Source organism: Lytechinus pictus, unplaced genomic scaffold (assembly GCF_037042905.1).
Source record: "Lytechinus pictus isolate F3 Inbred unplaced genomic scaffold, Lp3.0 scaffold_28, whole genome shotgun sequence".
NCBI lineage: Eukaryota > Metazoa > Echinodermata > Echinoidea > Temnopleuroida > Toxopneustidae > Lytechinus > Lytechinus pictus.
In genome coordinates, this window is record NW_026974148.1 from 647310 (window position 1) to 672754 (window position 25445).

General features: G+C 36.3%; 2 protein-coding genes across 2 annotated transcripts; one reads left to right on the forward strand and one right to left on the reverse strand.

The window, feature by feature from the left end:
- Nucleotides 1-2601: 2601 nt before the first annotated feature.
- On the forward strand, nucleotides 2602-5178 carry LOC135158071 (uncharacterized). The gene is made up of 2 exons (XM_064115357.1): nucleotides 2602-3559; nucleotides 4109-5178. Exons 1-2 carry the CDS (start codon nucleotides 2714-2716, stop codon nucleotides 4439-4441), a joined length of 1179 nt encoding a protein of 392 aa, XP_063971427.1. The 5' UTR covers nucleotides 2602-2713; the 3' UTR covers nucleotides 4442-5178.
- LOC135158070 (uncharacterized) lies at nucleotides 4957-14369 on the reverse strand. Its single transcript, XM_064115356.1, has 3 exons — nucleotides 14280-14369; nucleotides 11950-12034; nucleotides 4957-10817 (listed from the first exon to the last, which is right to left on the reverse strand). The coding sequence occupies exon 3, from the start codon at nucleotides 10666-10668 to the stop codon at nucleotides 9160-9162; it is 1509 nt and encodes a 502-aa protein (XP_063971426.1). The 5' UTR covers nucleotides 10669-10817; nucleotides 11950-12034; nucleotides 14280-14369; the 3' UTR covers nucleotides 4957-9159.
- Nucleotides 14370-25445: the final 11076 nt, after the last annotated feature.

Below are 25445 nucleotides of genomic sequence, written 5' to 3' on the forward strand. Positions count from 1 at the left end.
CCATGTTATCCATCATTAACAAGATTATGGAGTCTTTATACTGTTTTTGTTGTTGATTTTTTATTTATAATTCTGGAATAACAGGGTTTAGAGAAAAGACTAAGCTCAATTTTCATTTTTATTCCACTGGAATATCATTATGGTATCTTAGTTTGGACTTATATTATGATTTTTGAAATAACCGGGTCTGGAAAAAAGACTTTGGACTTATAGTATAATTTTTTTAACAACCGGGTCTGGAAAAAAGGCTTAAGACTTATATTATATTTTTTACTCAAACAGGTCTCGAAAAAAGACTGACTTTTATTATAATTTTTTAATTAACCGGGTCTGGAAAAAAGACTTTGCACTTTTGTGCTATATGAACGCATTACTATAGGGTTTTAGTTTTTAGTTTTAAGTAACCGGGTTTGGAGAAAAGACTACGCTTGGTTCTAAAATTACTCATAGCGCATATATAAACAATACGCGCCGTATAATTTATAAAAATGACGAAGACATTTATTCCACCAGCTTTAATTATCTGGGTCTGGAGAAAAGACTAAGCTCGATTCTCATTTTTATTCCACTGGAATAGCATTATCGTATCTTAGTTTGGACTTACATTATAATTTTTGAAACAACCGGGTCTGGAAAAAAGATTTTGGACTTATTTTAAAATTTTTGAATTAACCGGGTCCGGAAAAAAGACTTTAAACTTTTATGCTATATGAACGCATTACTATAGGGATTTAGTTTTTAATTTTAAGTGACTGGGTCTGGAGAAAACGCTACACTTGATTCTCAATTTACTCTTTGCGCATATTTTCACGATACGCGCTGTATAAGTTAAAACCACAACAAGACATTTATTCCACAAGTTATATTATAATTTTTGAAACAACCGGGTCTGGAAAAAAGACTTTGGACTTATATTATAATTTTTTTAAACAACCGGGTCTGGAAAAAAGACTTTGGACTTATATTATAATTTTTTTAAACAACGGGGTCTGGAAAAAAGACTTTGAACTTATATTATCATTTTTTTAACAACCGGGTCTGAAAAAAGACTTTGGACTTATATTATCATTTTTGAAATAACTGGGTCTGGAAAAAAGACTTTGGACTTATATTATAATTTTTTTAACAACCGGGTCTGGAAAAAAGACTTTGGAACTATATCATAATTTTGGAAACAACCGGGTCTGGAAAAAAAGACTTTGGACTTATATTATAATTTTTGAAACAACCGGGTCTGGAAAAAAGACTTTGGACTTATATTATAATTTTGGAAACAACCAGGTCTGGAAAAAAGACTTTGGACTTACATTATAATTTTTTATTAACCAGGTCTGGAAAAAAGACTTTGGACTTATATTATAATTTTTGAAATAACTGGGTCTGGAAAAAAGACTTTGGACTTATATTATAATTTTTTAAACAACCGGGTCTGGAAAAAAGACTTTGGAATTATATCATAATTTTTTAAACAACCGGGTCTGGAAAAAAAGACTTTGGACTTATATTATAATTTTTTATTAACCGGGTCTGGAAAAAAGACTTTGCACTTTTGTGCTATATCATGGACCTATTACAATAGACCAGTTTGTAGTTACTCATGGACAATTTTAGTCAAATGACCTTTCATTTCTTTCATTATGATAGGCAAATTTCAAAGCAAGGTATTACGTAAGCTTGCCTTACATAGCAGGATGAAGAAATTGAATAGACCTGGGGCCCATTTCATAAAGAGTTGCTATCATAGCAAGTTGCTATGATAGCAACTTGCTATGATAGCAGCTTTTGCTTGCTATGCTAGCAACTTGCTATGCTAGCAACTTTGCATTTCATAAAAGCACATTCGCTGGAAAGTCATCTTGACTTTCCAGCTATTTATTTGAATAGTCATGTACGAGGCTGATTAGGGGGAAATCCCCTTTCTCTCCAGTTTTTTGTTTTCAATTCAAGTCATAAGTTTAGGTAGAAAGCACTGGCGGATCCAGGGGGGGGGGGGGGGGCACAGCCGGCCCGTGGCCCCTGTTGCACCCACAAATGTAATAACGCCCACAAATGTAATAACGCCCACAAATGTAATAACACTTTACCCACAAATGTAATAATTTTACCCACAAATGTAATAATGCACTTTACCCACAAATGTAATAATTTTTGATCGCCCACAAACGTAATAATACGGAGCCCGAGAGGGGACATGCATGAACATTTTTTTTTAGTAAGTCGTTCCCACCACTTATAAGTCGTTACCACCACTTATAAGTCGTTCCCACCACTTATAAGTCGTTCCCACCACTTATAAGTCGTTCCCACCACTTATAAGTCGTTCCCACCACTTATAAGTCGTTCCCACCACTTATAAGTCGTTCCCATCACTTATAAGTCGTTCCCACCACTTATAAGTCGTTCCCACCACTTATAAGTCGTTCCCACCACTTATAAGTCGTTCCCACCACTTATAAGTCGTCCCCACCACTTATAAGTCGTTCCCACCACTTATAAGTCGTTACCACCACTTATAAGTCGCTCCCACCACTTATAAGTCGTTCCCACCACTTATAAGTCGTTCCCACCACTTATAAGTCGTTCCCACCACTTATAATTCGTTTACTGCGTCTGGACTAAATTCTTCGTAAGGCCTATGCTAGAGCGATTTAGAGTCGATTCAGAGTCATCTTCTTTAAAACTACTGACTTTGTTCTGACCATTTTAGCCAAAAATGGATGAACGAGAGCAAGAACGAAATGCAGTGATAAAGATATGCTTTGAAATGGGACTCATGTACAAAGACATAGTTACGATTCTTGCCACAGAGTGTGGAATTGTAATTTCTTTCCGTCATTTGAAAAGGCTGCTCAGACAGCATGGCCTGTCAAGGAGAAAAAACTACAGTGACATCGGTGAGGTTGTAGACTTTATTCTAAAGCAGGTCGAGGGATCGGGTCGTCTGCATGGCTACCGATGGATGTTTGAAAAATGTCGGGCACATCATATCAATTGTAAAAAGGAAGATGTAAGGATAATCCTTGGAGTTGTCGACCCAGAAGGGACAACTCAGAGGAGAAGGAGAAGACTGAGGCGACGTCAGTATTCATCCAAAGGGCCAAACTTTTTGTGGCATCTGGACAGCTACGACAAACTGAAAGCATTTGGAATATGCATTAATGGCTGCATCGATGGGTTTTCCAGGAAAATAATGTGGATGAACGCCTACCACACTTCATCAGACCCGAAGGTGATTGGAGGGTACTACATAGAAAAGGTGTCAGACATCGGAGGATGTCCATCTGTTGTACGTGGGGATCTAGGTACCGAGAATGGATATGTGCGTGACTTTCAAAGGTTCTTCCGTGAGGACGACGAAGATGGCATGGCGGGCATTCGCAGTTATCTAGAAGGTCCAAGCACCGCCAATCAAAGGATCGAGTACTGGTGGTCCTTCCTTCGAAGGGAGTGCATGGAATTTTGGATCTATTTTTTTCGCGATTTGCAAGATGACGGTGATTTCATTGGCAATTTCGTAGATGTCAATCTCCTACGGTTTTGTTTCTTACATCTTATCCAGGTAAGAGCAATGGCAATTTTTACCTCCATTTTAGATTTGCATGACCATCGACCAAAATTAAGAATCAGAAATTAAGATTAGAAGAAAATCTTTAACTTTACTTTATAATATCATATAGATCTAGGCCTTTAATTGTTCTTTTACAGTGATCAACTTTTTTGTTCGCACTGCAAATGAATTGAAGCAGCGCAAGGATCTGGTTCTGGACATTTGAGAATGTCGATCCCCAAGAAGTAACGAAGTTGGATATTGATCAAACTTTCAAAAGGATCAATGTAAAAAAAAGTTGGGGCGTTTTTGCAGGGTAGCTTTGCCCCCCCCCCCCTCCAAAGGGTCAGGGGTGCTGCTCTCAGGGGCCTGATTTAATATAGCATTTAGTAACCGAAGCCATAGATGTTTAATCATGCTTCAGTGCCGAATAGAATATTGCCAAACATTTTACATTTTAAATTTCATGTTTCCTCCCTTGTGTCTTTTGTTGACGGTATACTGGTTTATGCTTAAAATATTAAATGACGCCGTTTTATCTCTTTCCCATCTCAATTGCAGGCTGAGCTTGATGAAGTGGTAGATGTATGGGATCGGCATCTCATTAGACCATCGAGGAACGTCCAAGCTCCTAGCGGCCGCCCAAACATCATGTTCAACTTGCCGTCTTTGTACACTACAAGAGATTATCTGCATGGTGTGAGCCAGGAACGTATGCAAGCATGCAAAGAGGAATGTGTTTTCAGAAAAACAATACCATGTGATGAAGACATCTTTGAACTCTGTTGCATCGTGATGAATGAAGTTGGGTACGAGTATCCAAGAGACCGACACGGTGCTCGACTTCTTTATGTAGCTCTTCGACATGAGATAACACACTTGCTTAACAATTAATTCTGTCTGAAGGTGCAGCAGCTATAGGTTCAAACCAACTTAACCAAGGAATACAAACAATGCCTGTTCATGTGGGTGTGTTTTAAGTTTTTCCTTTTTGTTCTTCTTAAGGAAATAAGCATAGTCTAATTGCCTTCTCGCCAATCATTGGTTTTGTACACAGTTTGACCTAGATTATCTGGCCACTATCTGGCAAGGAATTTTTTTTCCTCACTCTTTGCTTCAAGATTGAGGGAAAGTTTCTTACTTTGTTTTATTTAAATTTTGTACAAACAAAATGAAACAAGTCTGGAACAAAAGCTTGCCATTTAAATGTATAAGTTTGTTCATATACCAGTTTAATTAAGTAATAGGATATGCTCTATATAGAGACATGTTGTCTAGGACTTGTCTCTCATATATGGCCAAATCAATTATCTGGATGAAGGCCGGTCCCGACCAGATAACCGAGGTCGAACTAAAATAATTCAGCAATGAGTCAATGGAGGTTTACATTTCAAAGTGATGGACAAGTATTGATTTCTTGTAACTTTTTATTGAAAGTAGAAAAAAAGATTGACACAGATCTCGGTACAAAATCTATAAGGACTACATAGGCACTCTGTAGGCATCTTAAGCATTTTATTGAAGTTTTTCATACTCAACTTTCTTACTGCTTTGTTCGCCTTGGACATATTGTAATTGTTCTGTTCATGTCATATTACTACATGTAATTAAATCAACTTGATTATCTTCCAGACTTGCCTTTGATGTTCTATGTGTTATACATACAACTCGGACTCATGGACTCAGTAGCATTATGGCACTGCATGGGCCAGCAGCTGTGGGTATGCGTTACTTGTGACCATCTAATTAAGGCCCCTAAGTTTAAAACAAAAAACATATATTGACCCTATATGGAAAGTGGCACTGAACCAAACAAATTTACTGTGGACTGTGGAGCCCTACAAGTACATGTATGTTACCAAAAACACACATTCAATGGAATCTGCAAGTGGGACAATGTACATGGTTATTTTCAAGATTGGTAGATAGTGAAACACAGCAAAATGAAAGTCGTATCATTAATTCTTCTTAAACCAACTTGTTCCAATAACATATTTAAGTAAACAAAAGAAAATTCTCTGGTTTTTTATAATATGCCTTGGACCAATAACAATAAAACACAAAAACGCCATAAACGTTCTTTCACTATGGTCATTTGGTCCAGTTAAAATTAACAACATGAAGGATTCTCTTGGTACTTTATGATATGCCTTAACCAAACAACATTAAAACACAACACCATAACTGTTCTCAAAGCAATACGCCTACCTACCATGTTCATGGTTATTTGCAAGGTTGGTAGATAGTCAAAACACAACAAAATGAAAGTCCTAATAACCCGTTGAAGACTAGTCCTGATTATACTCCGGCTGGGGTCTACGGGAAATGTGTGTTATAGCAAAATAAGCTCGTCTTCAACGGGTCAATGCTTCTTTAACTAACTTTTTCCAATAATATACCGTAAAGTAAACGAATTGAAGGTTCTCTTGGTTCTTCATTATATGCCTTGGACCAATAACATGAAAACACAACACCATATTAAACCCATTTGATCCGAATAAAACATGGCATGAAGGTTCTCTTGGATCTTCACGATACATGTATATCCTTGGGTCCAACATTAAAACACACCACCCTGAATGTTCTTTTCATGTCACTTCATAAACCCACTTAATCCAATATCCTTGAACACCGGGGGGGGGGGGGGGAGGGGGTACATGCCTAGTAAGGTATACACAGAACAGGAGTGTGACGCTCTAATGGGCGACTTTTTGGCCCAAAAAATTATACTATATATTTTTGCCCATTTCGTCGATAAATTGCACAAAAAGGTAATTATTCTTAATAAAACCCCTAATAATGGGTTCCCTTCTCCGCCAAAATGAACCTTAACAAGTGGAATGCCTCTGGCCGTCTCACCTGCATCACGCGATTCAATATAGCAGCAGTGCTGATTTTGAAAACTACTATAACTCGCACAAGATGTTCAGTGATACTTGGTTACTCTTATTTCTACGTTTTATGAACTAGACCCATACACTTATAGAGATATGATGGTAATTCAACATATACCCCCAACGTGGCCAAAGTTCATTGACCTTACATGACCTTTGACCTTGATCATGTGACCTGAAACTCGTACAGGATGTTCAGTGATACTTGATTACTCTTATGTCCAAGTTTCAAGAGAAAGATCCATCAACTTTCCAAGTTATGATGGTAATTCAACAGATACCCCCATTATGGCCAAAGTTCATTGACCTTTGACCTTGGTCATGTGACCTAAAATGCGCAAAGGATGTTCAGTGATACTTCATTACTCTTATGTCCAAGTTTTATGAACTAGACCAACACACTTTCAAAGTTATGGCGGTAATTCAACAAATACCCCAATTTGACCAAAGTTCATTGACCCTAAATGACCGTTGAACTTGATCATGTGACCTGAAACTTGCACAGGATGTTCAGTAATACTTGATTACTATTATGTCCAAGTTTCATGAATCAGATCCATAAACTTTTAAAGTTATGATGGTAAATCTACAGATACCCCCAATTCGGCCAAAGTTCATTGACCCTAAATGACCATTGACCTTGGTCATGTGACGTGAAACTCATGCAGGATGTTCAGTGATACTTGATTAACCTTATGTATAAGTTTCATGAACTAGGTCCATATATTTTCTAAGTTATGATGACATTTCAAAAACTTAACCTTAGGTTAAGATTTTGATGTTGATTCCCCCAACATGGTCTAAGTTCATTGACCCTAAATGACCATTGACCTTGGTCATGTGACGTGAAACTCATGCTGGATGTTTAGTAATACTTGATTAACCTTATGGCCAAGTTTCATGAACTAGGTCCATATACATATTAAGTTATGCTGTCATTTCAAAAACTTAACCTCAGGTTAAGATTTGGTGTTGACGCCGCCGCCGCCGCCGTCGGAAAAGCGGCGCCTATAGTCTCACTCTGCTATGCAGGTGAGACAAAAATGGGTTGGGTTTTGCGGCTTCAGCGACACACTCCCATCAGAACCAAATCTGAGTCCCCCCCCCCCCCCCCCCCTTGGGTTTTAACATCATATTATGACTGTTCTGTGTTTCTTTGTGGAATTCCTGGGTCTAATATGATTTAAACTCAAAACAGTGAACCAAAATTCACTTGTTAATTAAACAAAGATGGGTTCTCTTCTATAGAAACATCATGTTAAAAAAAGCCCATTTATACAATGAAAACAAGGGACAATCTTGACAAGAAGAGCCAATATCAAAACAAAGTGCAGTGTATCAAAATGTACAAAACATTTGGCATATTATAGTCATTGAATTTAACACCATCATTGTACAAAAACATTGATATTCTACAGTCTCTTGAACTCTCTTCGTGAACCAAATTGGTCCTACATTAATCTAATTAAGAATGAAGGTTCTCTTTAAGTGCTTTGAACATGATATGCCTTGTATCATGTACATTTTAACAACAGATCATTTTAATTATAGGGTAGAATACCTCATTTCGATTACTTAAGAGTGAATCGACATAAAATCTACCTATTTTAAATTGGGGCTTTATTGCTGCACATACTTTTTTCTTTGGATTGGTTTTCAATTTTGTCTCTTTCTGATGTCAAATACCATTTTGATAAATTTGAGCTCATTATTAAAAGGAAAATTGAATAATGTACATACATCTATATTCATCCAATCAAAGCATATTCGGAGCAAGAAAAAAAATGCAGCGGGAAGTGGTTGTCTCTATGGTAATGTTAGTAAACAGATTTTCCAAAAGTGACACAGAAGATTTGTTCACCTTTCACAAAAATCGTCTATGCCCACCAAAGAGTGAATGTAAGGGCAAAATGAGATCATCACTGAATCACGCACACCCAAATTTATCTGAAATGGTGAAATACGTTTATACATTTGGTACCAAAGTTACTTGGGAAGCCATTTTCTGAGAGTACACTTTTGTGATACACTACATTGTATGTATAAATACCAGATTGATTTCTGCATATTAATTCATTCAATATAATTTTTTGGTGTTTCAACACCATATCTGAAGCATGAAGATGTTTAATACTAAACCTTTGCAAATATGCACAATTGCTATCACTGCCATATGTCTCACACCTACAAATTTCAAGCTAATTAATAAATGTAAACAATTAGAGAAGACAGCCTACTTTCATCTTCATAAAGCAATGAGTTGTTCTGAGGAAGTTTAATAAAGGACAAAAATAAAGGGTTTTCTGCAAAATGTAGTCAGGTAGTGTTATGTTTATGCTGCATATTTAATTAATGATGTATGCTGCGTACGGGAAGTCAACTTTGAACTTGGGTAAGCCTTCATGTTTCTCAAAGCCAATACACCGATATTTGACAGTTTCCCGCATTAATTTAAGATATAAAGCAACAAAATTCAAGATTAAACTTGAAACTGTGCAGTACCCTGGAGGAAATGTACGAGTAACCAGTAGCCATTAACCAAAATCAAAGTTCATATATCCTGATGCTAATACACAATCCCACTCTTGGCGAAATTCCCGGTAACTTCCATAGGTACTTGGAAGTTCAAGAGTAGGCCCACATGTATGTGCCACTGGTCGCCTGCCTGCACCTTCTAGAGACGTGAATTGAACCATTATTTTGGAAACGCTCATCACTTCAGATCCTGTCAGAAAATGCATTAATTTTTTTCAATCCTTTCTTGTCTTGCCCCTTAATGTACTGCATGAGGAAACGCACCGAGTTTGACTCTTCCTGGTTGGATGGAATAGCTGAAAAGATCTCACAGACTTTCTTTGTTGTAGGTTGGAGCTCTTGGTATATGCTGAGAACTACCGAGGGGGTTGGAAGCTTGCTTAACAACTGAGGAGTCACAACTTCCCTCATACACTGCATCGCATAGCTCCCGTTCTGGATGATGACCTTGTGCGCCAACTGGAACATAAGTGCTAACGATTCCCCTTCTTTTGGTATGGTATGCCCACCTTCTCGGTCAAGGAGGTCAACGAGTGCTTCATGCTCTTCCTCTGTTGTGTTTCCAGACAGTGCAGACTGAACACAAGCTCGATCTCCATCATTAAGGTAAAGCTTGAAAGACTCCATCAAAGTGTCAGGCAGGACTGCATCTTCACCAAATAGCATGCCAATGACGAAAGCTGGTGCCATTCTAAGAGGGAAAATTTTGTGGTCTATGAATCCTTTCACAAGGATTCTTCCAACGGCTTTCCACTCTTCTGGCCCTAGTTCTGGGCACAAACCTGGAACTCTGAAATCTTCCCCATCAGCATACATTTCAAAAAATTGTTTCCAAAAGATTGTGTAAACATCTCTCGACACTCCTTCTGCATCAATTCCAAGTTCGTCCACAAACTCGAATTTTAGAGGGGATGTCATCATATCAGGTGCTTTGAAAATACACAGGAGTTCAGTTATAACCATGCATCTGTGCAGCTTTACCAATGAACGCTTTTCCAACTCTTCTCCCAGAATTTGTAGACCTTGTGTTAGTAGTGGTTCCTCAATAGCAAGACCTTCAGTTCTTGAGGGTGGAGCATTGCTAGTGCTCGGTTGCTCATGATCGGACTCCATTTCCTGCTCCTGTTCTGGTTGTGGTACTAATTCAAAGAGGGTTAGATCAATTACTGACTCAATGGCAGTATGGCTAATACCCGTTTCCGGAGTCAACGGAATCATTGGTAATGTTTCATCCAAGTCCTCATCTGCCTCATCAGGATAGAATGAGATGTCTTCGTCAGTGTCATTGGATGTCTTTTGACTCTTTCCCTTCTTCTTTGAGCAAATATATATCCGCAACATTTTTACTTCTGTCTCTAGGTACAGATCTTCTACATTACCCTCGGAAAATAGCTTTCCTCGAAAATCTTCCACATGGAAATAGAAATCATCCACATGACCTCTGAATGACATATTATCTGGAAAGAAAAGTCTCCTCCCCTCCTTGATGACATCGCCAGCTGTTGAATTTTCCCCCAACTTTAGATGCCTCGTTCCGCCACCCTTAGATGTTCGAATCTGCTTGTACTCCATACTGGCCACATCAAAGTCTTTCCACCCTATCTCCACCCTCCTTTCCTCTTTTTCTGCATTCCTGTTACCAATATTTTTCTTCTGAGATTTCTTGATCTTAATTTTTAATCTGTCTACCATTGATGGCTTTGCTGCTTTTGGTGAACTAGTAGAGTATGATGGCCCTGATTCACACTTGCAAAATGTTACCACTGCTACCCGGTCTCCATATGCTGGGATGTACTGTGATGTTTCTTATCATCAAGCAATGGGATTATTTCCACATCAACCTAATAAGAACAAACAAAAAGATAAAATCTTAGCTTTACTGAATATTGAATTAACATAAAATAATATGATATGATAGACACCTGGATATCTTCCCCAAAAGTCAATATTGTGCAGCACCCCCTGCAACCAATCAGAAGCGCACATTTTGGACTTGAGATTCAATTTCAACCAATCAGAAGCACGCATTTTGGACTTGCGAATAATTTTTTTGAGGTGCAATATTAAATGTAGTTTTCCTAATTAAGTTCTTTCTTCTCCATCACAACTCATTGTTTTTTTCTTCTCCAAATTGGTGCTGTGCGAAAGGGTGGGTAGTGTCGCGTCACGTTGCGTGGAATGCCCCCACCCCCCCTCCACCACCGGTTTTGCCGAATGGGTGCATTAGGACTTTTCTATTATAATATTGATATTTGATAATAGGTCTTCTGATAATAAAAATAATGATGATGATGATAATAATAATAATATTTATAATTAATAGAAAGAGAGGAGTCTAAAGCCTCCCCCTCCCCTTCTTAAATTCCCATAAAAAGTATCCCTTTATCTTAATATTTATAATTCATTGATTTTATTCATACCTTTTTTAAATTCAAATCTCATGTGCCCCTCTGGGTTATCAAAGGGCATGGCCACAAATGATGTCAGTTCAGCATTCACTACAAATTTTGTTGGGGGAGTGGGGGGGGGGGGGTAGACATTTTTTAAATTCGAAATTTAGTCCATAAATTACTGTTAAAAAGACATTTTATGTTTTGAATTTTTGGAAATAAAACCTCATTTGAACTGTTGAACTGAACTGTATATGTCTCTCTTCAAACCCTGCCTTAGTATCTTGTTAGATGTGTGCTTTGTCTTCTGTGTGTGTGGGTGTACATGTGTCCAGGTGTGTTAGGGTGTGTGTGCATTTGTGTGTCTTTGACACAAGACTTGCATCCCAAGCATCACTTCTCCAACAGCATTTCATCACATTTCCAGCAGATGGATGAGATGGTATCATTTTGCCTTCTTTGGAGATGAAGCAATGTAGGGTGCTTCCCAGGCGTCCTTTTGTCATTGGACGGCAGAAAAGTAGCAACACTTCTTTACAGTTATGCCCAAAACTCTGCAGCCAACTCTTGTACAGGTACTAACCTTATCTTCAACCATTTTCTGGATTATGTCTTCCTTCAGCCCTCTCTGTCTGAGGAAATATTTCAATTTCTCCATGATGACTATACTGCAGATGGAAAGAAAAGTGAATAGAAATAAATAAATGAAAAGTGATGAATAAAAGAAAAAAAGTTTTGGGTATGCATAATGCATCCTTACCAGGTTCGAATGTGAAGGGATGGGATGTTATACAGCAGATATATCACATATATTCCACTAATATTTTCATAACTGCAGTATTTTCTTTCATCATTGATATGCTATGTGAGTATCCTAACAAAGTTTCTTATAGTCACATAGAACATTAAAGATGTACTTTTCCTGTATGTTCAAGCCCAGTTACCGGTACTCGCAATGACAATAAAAAAAAACAAAAGTAACAACAAGAATACTACTATAATAAGAACATTAATAGATGTGAGATATTGTGAGTAGGCTATGTACCACATGTTTGTGTACACACACTTGGGTCGACCCCCGTCAATAGCAAATAATCCCTCCAGCCCACGATCATCATTCTATCATTGTCATAAAGTATCCATATCCCCCCCCCCCCCCCCTGGCTACGCAAAACACATTTCTATACTCTTTCTCGACTGTGAATACGTCTGACTGACATTATAGTTTTATTTTCTCTTTTTGTCTTAACTGAGCCCAGGGGCGGATCCAGCCGGTGGCAAGGGAGGGGGCCTAAAAAGGGGCCGACTTCGTGCGAAAAATTAAAAATCGTGCCGGCCGATTTTTGGCCTAGTGGGGGGGGGGGGGTAGTGAGCACAATTTTTTTTTTTTTTTTTTTTTTTTTTTTTTGGGGGGGGGCACCCGAAAATTTTTTTACTATGAGAATACTTTTTTTTTCCACCGCCACCCCCCCCCCCCTTGGGCGCCAGGGGTAGTGAGCACACTTTTTTTGGGGGGCACCCCAAAAAAAATTTACTATGAGAAGGCTTATTTTTTTTCCACCGCCACCCCCCCCCCCCCGTTAGCCCCCTCTTTCTTTCTCTCTCCCTCTCTCTTTTTTTCTCTCTACCCCTCTCTCTATATTGATAGGTTCACATGGTGTGATTACCATGATAATCAGAATAGATTGATATATATGATGACGGTTGTTGTATCGTGGGTTCTTGAACTGATATATATGTACAGTAACTGAAAGTAAAGGCAGAGAAACTCAATAGGTCCAGTTGCAGAGAAGTTTAATGGCAGACTCCCAGAATATCTGGATAGCAAATCAAGCAGGCACAGCCTAGGATTGGAATCTCTAACATTCAGAAATGACCATGCTAGGCATGTGCACAAACACAATAGAGGTGGTGATGAATGTATTACACAAGGGTAGCTACTGAATTACCATTAATGGTTGCCATGCAATGTCTGAACACAACAACGGTACGTAAATGTAAGGTGAGGTAAATGTAAGGTGAGGTAGATCTAGGCCTATATCAGTATATGTAATTAAGAAAAGTAATATTTCAAAATGATATTGTGTGGGTTTACGTTAATTTTTAAACTCACCTAGCTGGCAATCACATTCACAACAGTACTTGGAAGTGTAATTATTTAAGCTTTGGAAATGTCTGACTTGTTATAGTTATAACAGGACCCCCTCCCTGCCCCCCCCCCCCTTCTCTCGATTCATCTCTTGATCCAACTCTCTCCCTATATATGGATCGAGGTTGATTAATCATGATATTAAGAAGAGATTGGTAGATATGACCACGGTATATGAATGTTTAGTGAGGTATTCTTAATTAAGAAAATAATTATTATGGGCCTACTCTTGATTTTGGGTATGTTTTAGTAGGATATCTCCACGCCGGAGTTATGGGTCAAATCTAGATACGATTCCGAACTAGCGTCGGCTAGGCTAGACAGAAAAATCTGTTCCGACTCTGAGGAGAACAGACGGATTTTTGTGTCTAGAGCTATAGCCAGGCCTACGTCACTCAAGGCTTGGTGATAATGTGAAATATTGATATCAATATTTCACATTATCACCAAGCCCTTAAGGCTACTCAAGCCAAGACCAAGCCATAGCTAGCTTTAAAACAATCAAGCTGCATACATTCGGATGGCTAAGCGCTGAAGGAGGAGCTCGCCGGCGATGGCTAACCGGCCTGGGGATGCAGCGGCACCCTCCGTTGATACCCTTTTCGCCGGCCTGGTCGGAACGAAGTCAGTCCTAATTAGACCTAACGTTACAAGACTGTGAAGACTCTCAATTAAATATAAATCGCTCTATCCTAGGCCTATAGGATAAAGGTTTATAGTCGATCTGTAGTCACGTTAAAAGCAGTAAAATAAAGTAAACGTACCAATACATCTATCCAGGTCTTACTTGTCTCCGTCCTCGGCATGCATGACCGACCCCACTCAGAAAATCGTCAGTAGCATGCTTCTTCTTCTTGTTGTTATAATGTTGGGTACCTATACCCAGGTCTGTTGACGTTGGCGCTATATCCATCGATTACGATGATTTTCGCCAGGCTTGGTTTGAGAGCTTCGGCGTCGGAGCTTCCTGGAGTTAGGGCGCGGCGTACTGCTCCCTTCTTCATAATTATATGCCATCAGGTGGTAGTTATAAATAAGTGGTGGGAACCACTTATAAGTGGTGGGAACGACTTATAAGTGGTGGGAACGACTTATAAGTGGTGGGAACGACTTATAAGTGGTGGGAACGACTTATAAGTGGTGGGAACGACTTATAAGTGGTGGGAACGACTTATAAGTGGTGGTAACGACTTATAAGTGGTGGGAACCACTTATAAGTGGTGGGAACCACTTATAAGTGGTGGGAACGACTTATAAGTGGTGGTAACGACTTATAAGTGGTGGGAACCACTTATAAGTGGTGGTAACGACTTATAAGTGGTGGGAACGACTTATAAGTGGTGGGAACGACTTATAAGTGGTGGGAACCACTTATAAGTGGTGGGAACGACTTATAAGTGGTGGGAACGACTTATAAGTGGTGGGAACGACTTATTAAAAAAATATTGTCATGCATGTCCCCTCCCGGGCTCCGTATAATAATGACTTTACCCACAAATGTAATAAATTTGAAGGGATTTTCGGCGAATCCGTTCTAAACTAAAATCCTATAGTAATGCGTTCATATAGCACAAAAGTGCAAAGTGTTTTTTTTCCAGACGTTAATTAAACATCATAGTACAAGTCCAAAGTCTTTTTCCAGACCCGGTTGTTTCACAAATTATAATATAAGTCCAAAGTCTTTTTTCCAGACCCGGTTGTTTAAAAAATTTTGATATGAGTCCAAAGTCTTTTTCCAGACCCGGTTATTTCAAAAATTATAATATAAGTCAAAACTAAGATACGATAATGATATTCCAGTGGAAAAAAAGAGAATCGAGCTTAGTCTTTTCTCCAGACCCAGTTAATTAAAACTGGCGGAATTAATGTCTTTGTTGTTGTTTCAACTTATACGGCGTATATTGTGAATATATGCACTAAGAGTAAATTTCTCCAGCCCCGGTTACTTAAAACAAAAAAATAAACCCTATAGCAATGCGTTCACATAGCACCAAAGTGCAAAGTCTTTTTTCAGACCCGGATAATTAAACAATTACAATATAAGTCCAAAGTCTTTCCTCCAGACCCGGCTATTAAAAAATAAATTAAAAAACTTCAAATCTAAGACCAATTTTCCAAAGTTTCACCCAGTAAAAAAAATATGTCTTTACCCCACACCCAGTTTTTTTAAATAATACTATGACCCCTACAAAACATTGTAATAATGCATGGGTAAAGCAAACATCCTTTCTCCAGACTTGGTTATTATTTGAAAAAAATAAAGTAGTTTTCACAAATATTCTAAAATGAATACCCAATAATCTAATTACTGTGATATAACATGAAGGGTTACACTTCGTAATTCCGAAGGTTCTTTATTCCGAAGGTTCGTAATTCCGAAACACGTAAATTGCCTTTACCTCGATGTTCGTTAATCCGAAAACGTAAAAGGGTTCGTTAATCCGAACATTTGCGGCGTAATTCCGAAGGTTCGTTAATCCGAAAACGAAATAAGGTTTGATGTTCCGAAGGTTCGTTAATCCGAAAACGAAATAAGGTTTGTTGTTCCGAAGGTTCGTTAATCCGAAAACGAAATAAGGTTCGTTGTTCCGAAGGTTTGTTAGTCCGAAAACGAAATAAGGTTAGTTAATCATTTAGTTTTCGGACTAACGAACCTTCGGAATTACGAACCTCATTTTTTTTTCGGATTAACGAACCTTCGGAATTACGAACCTCATTTCGTTTTCGGACTAACGAACCTTCGGAATTGCGAACCTTCGGAAATACGAACCTTCGGAATAACGAACCTTCGGAATATCCGAACCTTCGGAATAACGAAGCTTCGGAATTACGAATGTATGCGAACATGAAGACCGATTGTCGAAGATCGACTTTCCTCCAAACACAATTATTTCAAGAATAAAAAATCAATAAAACCCAAACCCCAAAACGAATCTTAGAACCAACAATCCTCCAAATTAAGACCATGCATGTAGAAAAGCACATGTTTAGAGCGTTGTCTTTATTCCAGACCCAGTAATTTAAAAATGATTTAAACAATCTTAAAATAGAATAAGAAATAAAATATGACAAAGTCATATTCTTATTCTTGTGGAATAACACGATTATTATGCTTAGTCTCTCGTCTAGACTCGGTTATTCAAAAGATAAACAAATATTGAAAAAAAATCACAGCTAAGACCAATCTTCAAAATTAAACCAACTTAAAATGCTTGGGCTTAGAGTGTTGTCTTTGACCCCTCACCCAGTTCTCTTTAAAATACAAATTAAGCGAAACATTAATCTTAAAACTTAGACCCCAGCATCTTCCAAACTATAAAACCCTTGTGATAACGCATACTTAATTTGACCAGACCAGTTTATTAAAAAAAATAGAACAAAATTTTTTTTAACCCTCTTTTATCCTAACATCCTATAATAAATGATGCAATTAAACATTCATTTTTTCTTCCAGGCAAAGAAATTTATAATAAAACAACAACATCAACACTTAGAGCCCGGGGAGCATTTCATGAAAGGGGTTGTCTCACGTTTTATCCGACACTGGTAGCACTGCTTCTTAGCCAATCAACATCAAGAACAGTTGTCAGATCTGACAACTTGTCGGACATAAATGTTGATGAAATACTCCCCCAATCATCTTATTCATGTTGAACAGGAACAAGAATATGATTGAGTCTTAGTCATGAGGATTTCATTTATCTTATTTTTTAAGTGACAAGGTCTGGAATAAAGAAAACTTTTTAAACTTTTATTTATTGAAGGTTCTTAGTTTGAAGGATAGTTGGGCCTTAGATTCTGTTATTCTTTTTTAATGATTTTGATTATTTTGAAATAATTGGGTCTGGAGGAAAGACTACACCATATTTCCATGTTATTCAATGATGATAAGATTGCAGGGTCTTTGTTTTGTTGTTGTTGTGTTTTAAATGAATTGTTTAACTGGGTCTGAAGGAAAGACTACGCTATATTTCCATGTTTTCAACATAAAGAGGATCGTGGGTCTTTGTTTGCTTTTTTTATTATTACTAATTTATTATTATTATTCATTATTTCTTATTTGAAAGGTCTGGGTCTGGAGGAAAGACTACGCTATATTTCCATGTTATTGAACATAAATAGGATCATGGGTCTTTGTTTGCTTTTTTTATTATTACTAATTTATTATTATTATTATTCATTTGTTATTTGAAAGATCTGGGTCTGGAGGAAAGACTACGCTATATTTCCATGTTATTCAACATAAATAGGATCGTGGGTCGTTGTTTGCTTTTTTATTATTAATAATTTATTATTATTATTATTCATTTGTTATTTGAAAGATCTGGGTCTGGATGAAAGACTACGCTATATTTCCATGTTCCAATTGGACGTATATTATAATTTGCTGAAAGCAGCGCTTATCCATTATGCATCAAATTTTATAACCAAAAAACGACAAATTGATCATAGGCGTAAATATTCATAACTGAATGACACGCGCCTCAAAATCCAAGATAACAACAACAACAACGTTATTTAACATTTACAAAAGAGTTGGGGTCTTTGTTACATTTCCACCAGTGTCAATAGACTGGGTCTAGAGAAAAGACTGAGCTCGATTCTCATTTTATTCAACTAGAATATCATTATCTTCGTTTGGACTTATAATAATTTTGAAACTACCAGGTCTGGAAAAAAGACTTTGGACGTATAGTATAATTTTTGAAACAACCAGGTCTGGAAAAAAGACTTTGGACTTATATTATAATTTTTGAAACAACCAGGTCTGGAAAAAAGACTTTGGACGTGTAGTATAATTTTTTAAACAACCGGGTCTGGAAAAAAGACTTTGAACGTATATTCTAATTTTTGAACCAACTGGGTCTGGAAAAAAGACTTTGGACGTATATTATAATTTTCCTTTATTTTGCTTTCATACGTTCTGTTTATTTTTTTTGTTTCTTTACTTACCTATATATATATATATATATATATATATATATATATATATATATATATATATATATTATATATATATATATGTATATATATATACATATACTAGTATATATTCTCAATTACTCTTAGTACTTCACTAAGGAAGTTTATTTTGTTTTTGTTTCAGTGTTTTACATTTTCTCTAGTTTCAACACCACCCCTTCATACTTTGCACTGCACAAGGTCATTACATTTTATATTAGTTTTTATTCTCCCTGTTTTTTTTTCCTTATATTTCTTCTTCTATTTTGATTTTGCTGTTTTTACTACCCTTTCGTCAACACACACTTATTAATTCTTTCTTTCTTTTTTTCACACATACTCAGGAACAGGTATACAGCATAGTGCATTGTTTCACCGAGGTTTACCACAAACCCTCTCTCCTCTGCTAATGACTGATTTGACTAGGTTTCCATTTAGTTCTTTAAACAACGACGACTTGTTGTCTCTCTCGGCGCAACATGGCGCTACTCACACATTAGATAATCATAATTCCAATTACGATACACACATACGAAATTTTATGGACAATAATACAACCAATCTTAATTACAACTTTGATGCAAATGATCAATTTGGACAACTCTCTACATCACATTATTTCACAGAACAACATTTCAAATCATCTATTACATCAGACAACACAAGCGAAAGTTTTTATCTTCTCCATTTAAATATTCGAAGTGCCAGTAAAAATTTTGATAAACTTAAATTATTCCTAGATAACAACCGGTTTCCGAAATCTTCATTTATTGGTTTAACTGAAACATGGTTCTCTGATAATCCATGTTCCCTCTTCACACTCCCTGATTTTGATTTGATTGTTAATAATAGAACGCAAAGACCTGGGGGTGGTGTCGCTCTGTACATACCACAACAATACGATTATACTCATATAGCTAATATAACCATATCAAACGACGTTTTAGAAACCCTGTTTGTTGAAGTCACAAACCCAAAAGGCAAAAACTTAATACTGGGTGTATTTTATAGACCTCCTCAATCAAATACCAATGCATTCTTAGAATCTCTCAATGAAATTTTATTAAATCCTGTTTTGAAAAATAAAGATTGTTTCTTCATGGGTGACTTCAATATCAACTTAGTAAATTGCAATTCTAACAGCACCTCTCAGGAGTTTCTTGAAATGTTTCTTTCCTATTCTTTTTTACCGCTTATCACTAAACCGACAAGAGTTACAAATAACTCGGCCACTTTAATTGACAACATTTTTAGCAATATAACTCAACAAATCCCCAAAGCCGGCGTTATCATTAGTGACATCACTGATCACTTTCCCATTTTTGCTAGGTTATCTACAAATAAAGCTATAATGAAAGAAACATTCAATACTCCATTTAGAAAAATAACTGATGACAATATAAACAATCTAATTAATGACTTAAATACAACAGACTGATCGAGTGTTTTTGAATCCACAGACGTTGATGACGCATACAACTTCTTCATTTCCAAATTAACATCTTCTCTAGATACTCACGTTCCTTTTACTATCAACAGAAAATCAAATTATAAAAAGGTCCCACTCCACCCGTGGATTACTAAATCACTTTTGAGATCAATCAACCGAAAGAACAAATTATACTATAAATACATATCCAAACCAAGCGACAAATCCCGTTATAAATATACATCATATAAAAACACACTTACTTCTTTACTTCGTATTGCAAAAAAAGAATATTATACCTCCCAACTTGATTTGCACAAAAATGATATGAGGAATACTTGGAAAATTATAAATGGCGCGTTAAATAAAAAGAATAAAAGTTCCACTATATAAAAAATAAAAACACACAACACAATCATCGATGACAATAACTTAATAGCAAATGAGTTTAATTCATATTTTTCAAATATTGGCAACAATCTGGCAAGCAAAATCACATTAACACATAAATCATTTAACAGTTTTCTTAACAACCCAAACCCTAACTCTATATTTTTTAATCCTACCACTACAGGAGAAAATATTAATATTGTTAACAATCTGCACTCTAAGAAGAGCCCAGGTTTCGATAGCATTCCTAACTTTCTACTCAAGAAAATTATTTTAACTATCGTCGATCCTTTGGTGCACATACTAGATATTTCTATGAACACAGGGAAAGTACCTAGTCTCATGAAAATAGCCAAAGTCATCCCTCTTTACAAAAAAGGCGACAATCAACTTGTTTCTAACTACCGCCCTATTTCATTACTCACCTCATTATCTAAAATTCTCGAAAAACTTATACATACACGTACAAGTACGTTTTTTGATAAACATAATATCTTTTCTAACTCACAATTTGGGTTTCGCGAAAATCATAGCACTTCACATACAATTCTGTCTTTTATTGATAAAATCACTACTTCCATAGATAAAGGTTTTCATACTGTTGGTATTTTCCTGGACTTCTCCAAGGCCTTCGATACCATTAACCACGAAATACTTCTTTATAAACTTTCTTTTTATGGTATTAGGGGGAAGGCCTTGGAGTGGTTCAGGAGTTACCTAACAGATAGGTCTCAATTCGTATCAGTTAACAACGCTACTTCTTCTACTCTTCCTATCACATGTGGAGTACCTCAGGGTAGCTTACTTGGCCCTCTTCTTTTTATTACTTACATCAATGACATTAAAAAAGTTCAAATTTACTAACATTCATACTGTTTGCAGACGACTCGAATATTTTATTTTCTCATGATCACGCAAATCAACTTGTAAAAATTGTAAACTCTGAACTCATACATGTAACTGACTGGATTAAGGCGAATAAACTATCACTTAACCTACAAAAGACAAATTATATGCTTTTTAGTAACAAAACACATACATTACCTGACAATCTCATTTTTGATAACACCGTTCTTGAAAATGTATCACAAACCAGATTCTTGGGTGTTACTATTGACAATAAGCTATCATGGAAACCACACATTGATAATATATGCAAAACAATTTCAAGAAACATCGGAATTATTAACAAGCTCAAATATTTTCTTCCATCTCACACTTTACTTACATTATACACTAATATTACCATACATTAATTATGGCATTTTGGCATGGGGTTGTGCAATCCAAACACAATTACAAAGGATACTGTTGTTGCAGAAGAAGGCCCTTAGAATAATTTTTCAAACTCATTTCAGATCACACACAGATGTCCTTTTTTTCCAAAATAATATTCTTAAAGTGAATGATCTATATCTTTTCCAACTCGCCCAATTTATGTATAAACTAAATAAAAATGATCTCCCCACAATTTTTTCAAATATGTTTTGTAAAAACTCCTCCATACATGATTACCCAACGAGACAACGTAATTGTTATCATCTACCCCCAACCCGTACTCTTTCGTCTTTTTTGGACCAGTGTATTGGAATTCACTGCCCAATGACTTTAAAGAATCACCAAGCATTAACATTTTCAAGCACAAACTTAAAAAGATGCTAATTTGTCAATACTCCACACCAACAAGACAAGCTAATATATAACTGTAACTAAACGTATTTACAACTATCATTTAATTATCAACAAATTTGTCTAATATATATTCTAAATAATGTCACTACAGTGTCCTATGACCTGTGCACCTGTCATGTTCCTCTTTTTATTTTCAGTTTTATTTGCACCACCCTTTTCTCCCCTCTCGTTCCTTTGCCTCCCTTTTCCACTCTTATAATTTCTATTAAAAATGTTATCATCATTATCGTTATCACTCCAATTATTCAAATTACTTTCCACTTTTTGTTGTCGCTTGTACGCTCTATTTTGGTATTTTGTAGATTATGTATTTTATTTTTGTTTTCCACCCGTCTCTTGTATATAGGTTATGTTAATTAGTATTGGAACTATGTTTAGGGACTTGCCTTATTTACAAGCTCTGCTTTTCTTGGCAATTCCCTCCGTTCAGATAATTTTATCTTCAATATTTGTTATGAAATGTTATAGAACTGTATGTATTATTTTGAACATGTATTTACACTTTACTTTGATTATATCTTTTGTTTGAACGGAAATAAATGAATAAATCTAAATCTAAAAATCTAAATTTTTTTATTAACCGGGTCTGGAAAAAAGACTTTGGAGGTATATTATAATTTTTTAAACAACCGGGTCTAGAAAAAAGACTTTGGACTTGCATTATAATTTTTGAATTAACCGGGTCTGGGAAAAAGACTTTGGACGTATATCATATTTTTTTTAAACAACCGGGTCTGGAAAAAAGACTTTGGACTTATATTCTAATGTTTGAAACAACCGGGTCTGGAAAAAAGACTTTGGAATTGTACTATAATGTTTTATTAACCGGGTATGGAAAAAAGACTTTGGACTTATATTATAATTTTTGAAACAACCGGGTCTGGAAAAAGGACTTTGGACTTGCATTATAATTTTTTAATTAACCGGGTCTGGAAAAAAGACTTTGGACGTATATCATAATTTTTTAAACAACCGGGTCTAGAAAAAAGATTTTGGACTTATATTCTAATGTTTGAAACGACCGAGTCTGAAAAAAAGACTTTGGAATTGTACTATAATGTTTTATTAACCGGGTATGGAAAAAAGACATTGGACGTATATCAATTTTTTTGAAACAACCGGGTCTGGAAAAAAGACTTTGGAATTGCATTATAATTTTTTAATTAACCGGGTCTGGAAAAAAGACTTTGGACGTATATTATAATTTTTTAATTAACCGGGTCTAGAAAAAAGACTTTGGACGTATGTTATAATTTTTGAAACAACCGGGTCTGGAAAAAAGACTTTGGACTTGTATTAGAATTTTTGAATTAACCGGGTCTGGAAAAAAGTCTTTGGACGTATATCATATTTTTTTAAACAACCGGGTCTGGAAAAAAGACTTTGGACTTGCATTATAATTTTTGAATTAACCGGGTCTGGAAAAAAGTCTTTGGACGTATATCATTTTTTTTTAAGCAACCGGGTCTGGAAAAAAAACTTTGGACTTGCATTATAATTTATGAATTAACCGGGTCTGGAAAAAAGTCTTTGGACGTATATCATATTTTTTTAAACAACCGGGTCTGGAAAAAAGACTTTGGACTTGCATTTTAATTTTTGAATTAACCGGGTCTGGAAAAAAGACTTTGGACGTATATTATAATTTTGAAACAACCGGGTCTGGAAAAAGACTTTGCACTTTTGTGCTATATGAACGCGATACTATAGGATTTTAGTTTAGAACAGATTCGTCAAAAATCCCTTCAAATTTATTACATTTGTGGGCGATCAAAAATTATTACATTTGTGGGTAAAGTGCATTATTACATTTGTGGGTGAAATTATTACATTTGTGGGTAAAGTGTTATTACATTTGTGGGCGTTATTACATTTGTGGGTAAAGTGTTATTACATTTGTGGGCGTTATTACATTTGTGGGCGATTATTACATTTGTGGGTGTAACAGGGGGGGGGGGGGGTATCAAACGTTTCCAACGCTTGCCTTTAAAATATTCAAAACGTATGTATATGCTTGTCTACAAGACAATCCTAACCTGGACAGGTATGTTGAACACATGTTTAAACTGAAACATTTTATAATTAAATTTCTTTCCTGACAGTAACATAGAATGACATAAAGGTAAAACAATATAAAGAATTATCTTTGCAAAATTCATAAAATTGCAGCCATGTGCGGATCATAAAAATGTGTATGGACAGACTAACGTTAGTCTGGACCTGAGGTAGTTCTACAGACACATAAACACGGGTATGGGACTAGACTGGATTATATATTGTCAAGTTTATCGATCGTATCGACAGGGGTCCTGCCAGAAGATTATCTTTTCTAGTAATTCATTTGGTAATTACGCACCACAAATAATTCAATCACCTTACATACAATATGAACGACAATTCGAAGGGGTTTACTTACGGTAAAATCCTCATTCACGACACCAGGGACCTTCGCTTTTACTAATTCATTAATTTCATATCGAATAGTCGCGGCGAAAACATCAACAAACTAAATCATGTTTTTTTTTCACGACTTTGGGAGTGGGCGTGGCCTAATTAGTCAGTGAAAACCGTTCAAGACGATTTGTAAAATAAGAATTCTCTGAAAATAGTCAGAGGGGCTCCGAGAGTTTCGTGAAATGCAATTTTTAGTCAGCGCTGACAGTTGTTGCGCGACAATGTTGATGAAACACCCCCCTGGGGACCAACAAAAGTGTTACTTTATATATAAAGTAGTCGAGTACATTTTATTCAAGGCACTTAATTGCCGGCTCAAAATGAAACTCGAATTTCAATTTCATTTTATTTTCCTAGAATGTTTGTCCCATTGAAGACACCGTTAGAAAAAAAAAATCGCCAAAAATCCAAAACGCGAGTGATTTCCAACGCGACGCGAACGCGAGTGAATATAATAAGCCCTTGAAATAAAGCAAAGCTGTGATGCCTGTTTGATTTTTTTTTTCTCTATTTCAAATCCGCTTTGTTTGAGTGGACTTACAGGAGAATCCAGCCCTGGCCATACAATGTTGTGTTGGGAAGGAGAACAATAAATCAAAGAGAATGGTGAAAGTTTGAAAGAAATCGGACAAGCAATAAGAAAATTATAGCTGTTATAAAATTGAGATCACTAATACTATGTAGATTTCAAATTGGCAATTGGGTAGGTAAATTATGACAAGGGGCAAGGACAACTTTCCTATAGGCCATGTACTTAATTATCAGGGATTTGTGGTTTTTCCTAAGTACCCATTCCCCTGGGGCAGTAATCTAAATATAACCCAGGTAGTATATTGTTTTATGTCCTCATGAAAGAAAAATATAATTTAAAATAAAACTTTTGGAAAAAATGACCTTTTAGCCATAATATGTATTGGAGTACATGGAAGAGTAGTCCTTGCCTTACATCACTATGACATCCCATATGCGGCCAATTTGAAGTCTCCACGGGTAAAGTGATTAC

Coding starts and splice junctions, on each gene's coding strand:
- LOC135158070 (XM_064115356.1), bottom strand. CDS start 10,668: ATGGTAGACAGATTAAAAATTAAGATCAAGAAATCTCAGAAGAAAAAT.
- LOC135158071 (XM_064115357.1), top strand. CDS start 2,714: ATGGATGAACGAGAGCAAGAACGAAATGCAGTGATAAAGATATGCTTT. Junction 3,560..4,108: donor GTTTCTTACATCTTATCCAG/GTAAGAGCAATG, acceptor TCTCAATTGCAG/GCTGAGCTTGATGAAGTGGT.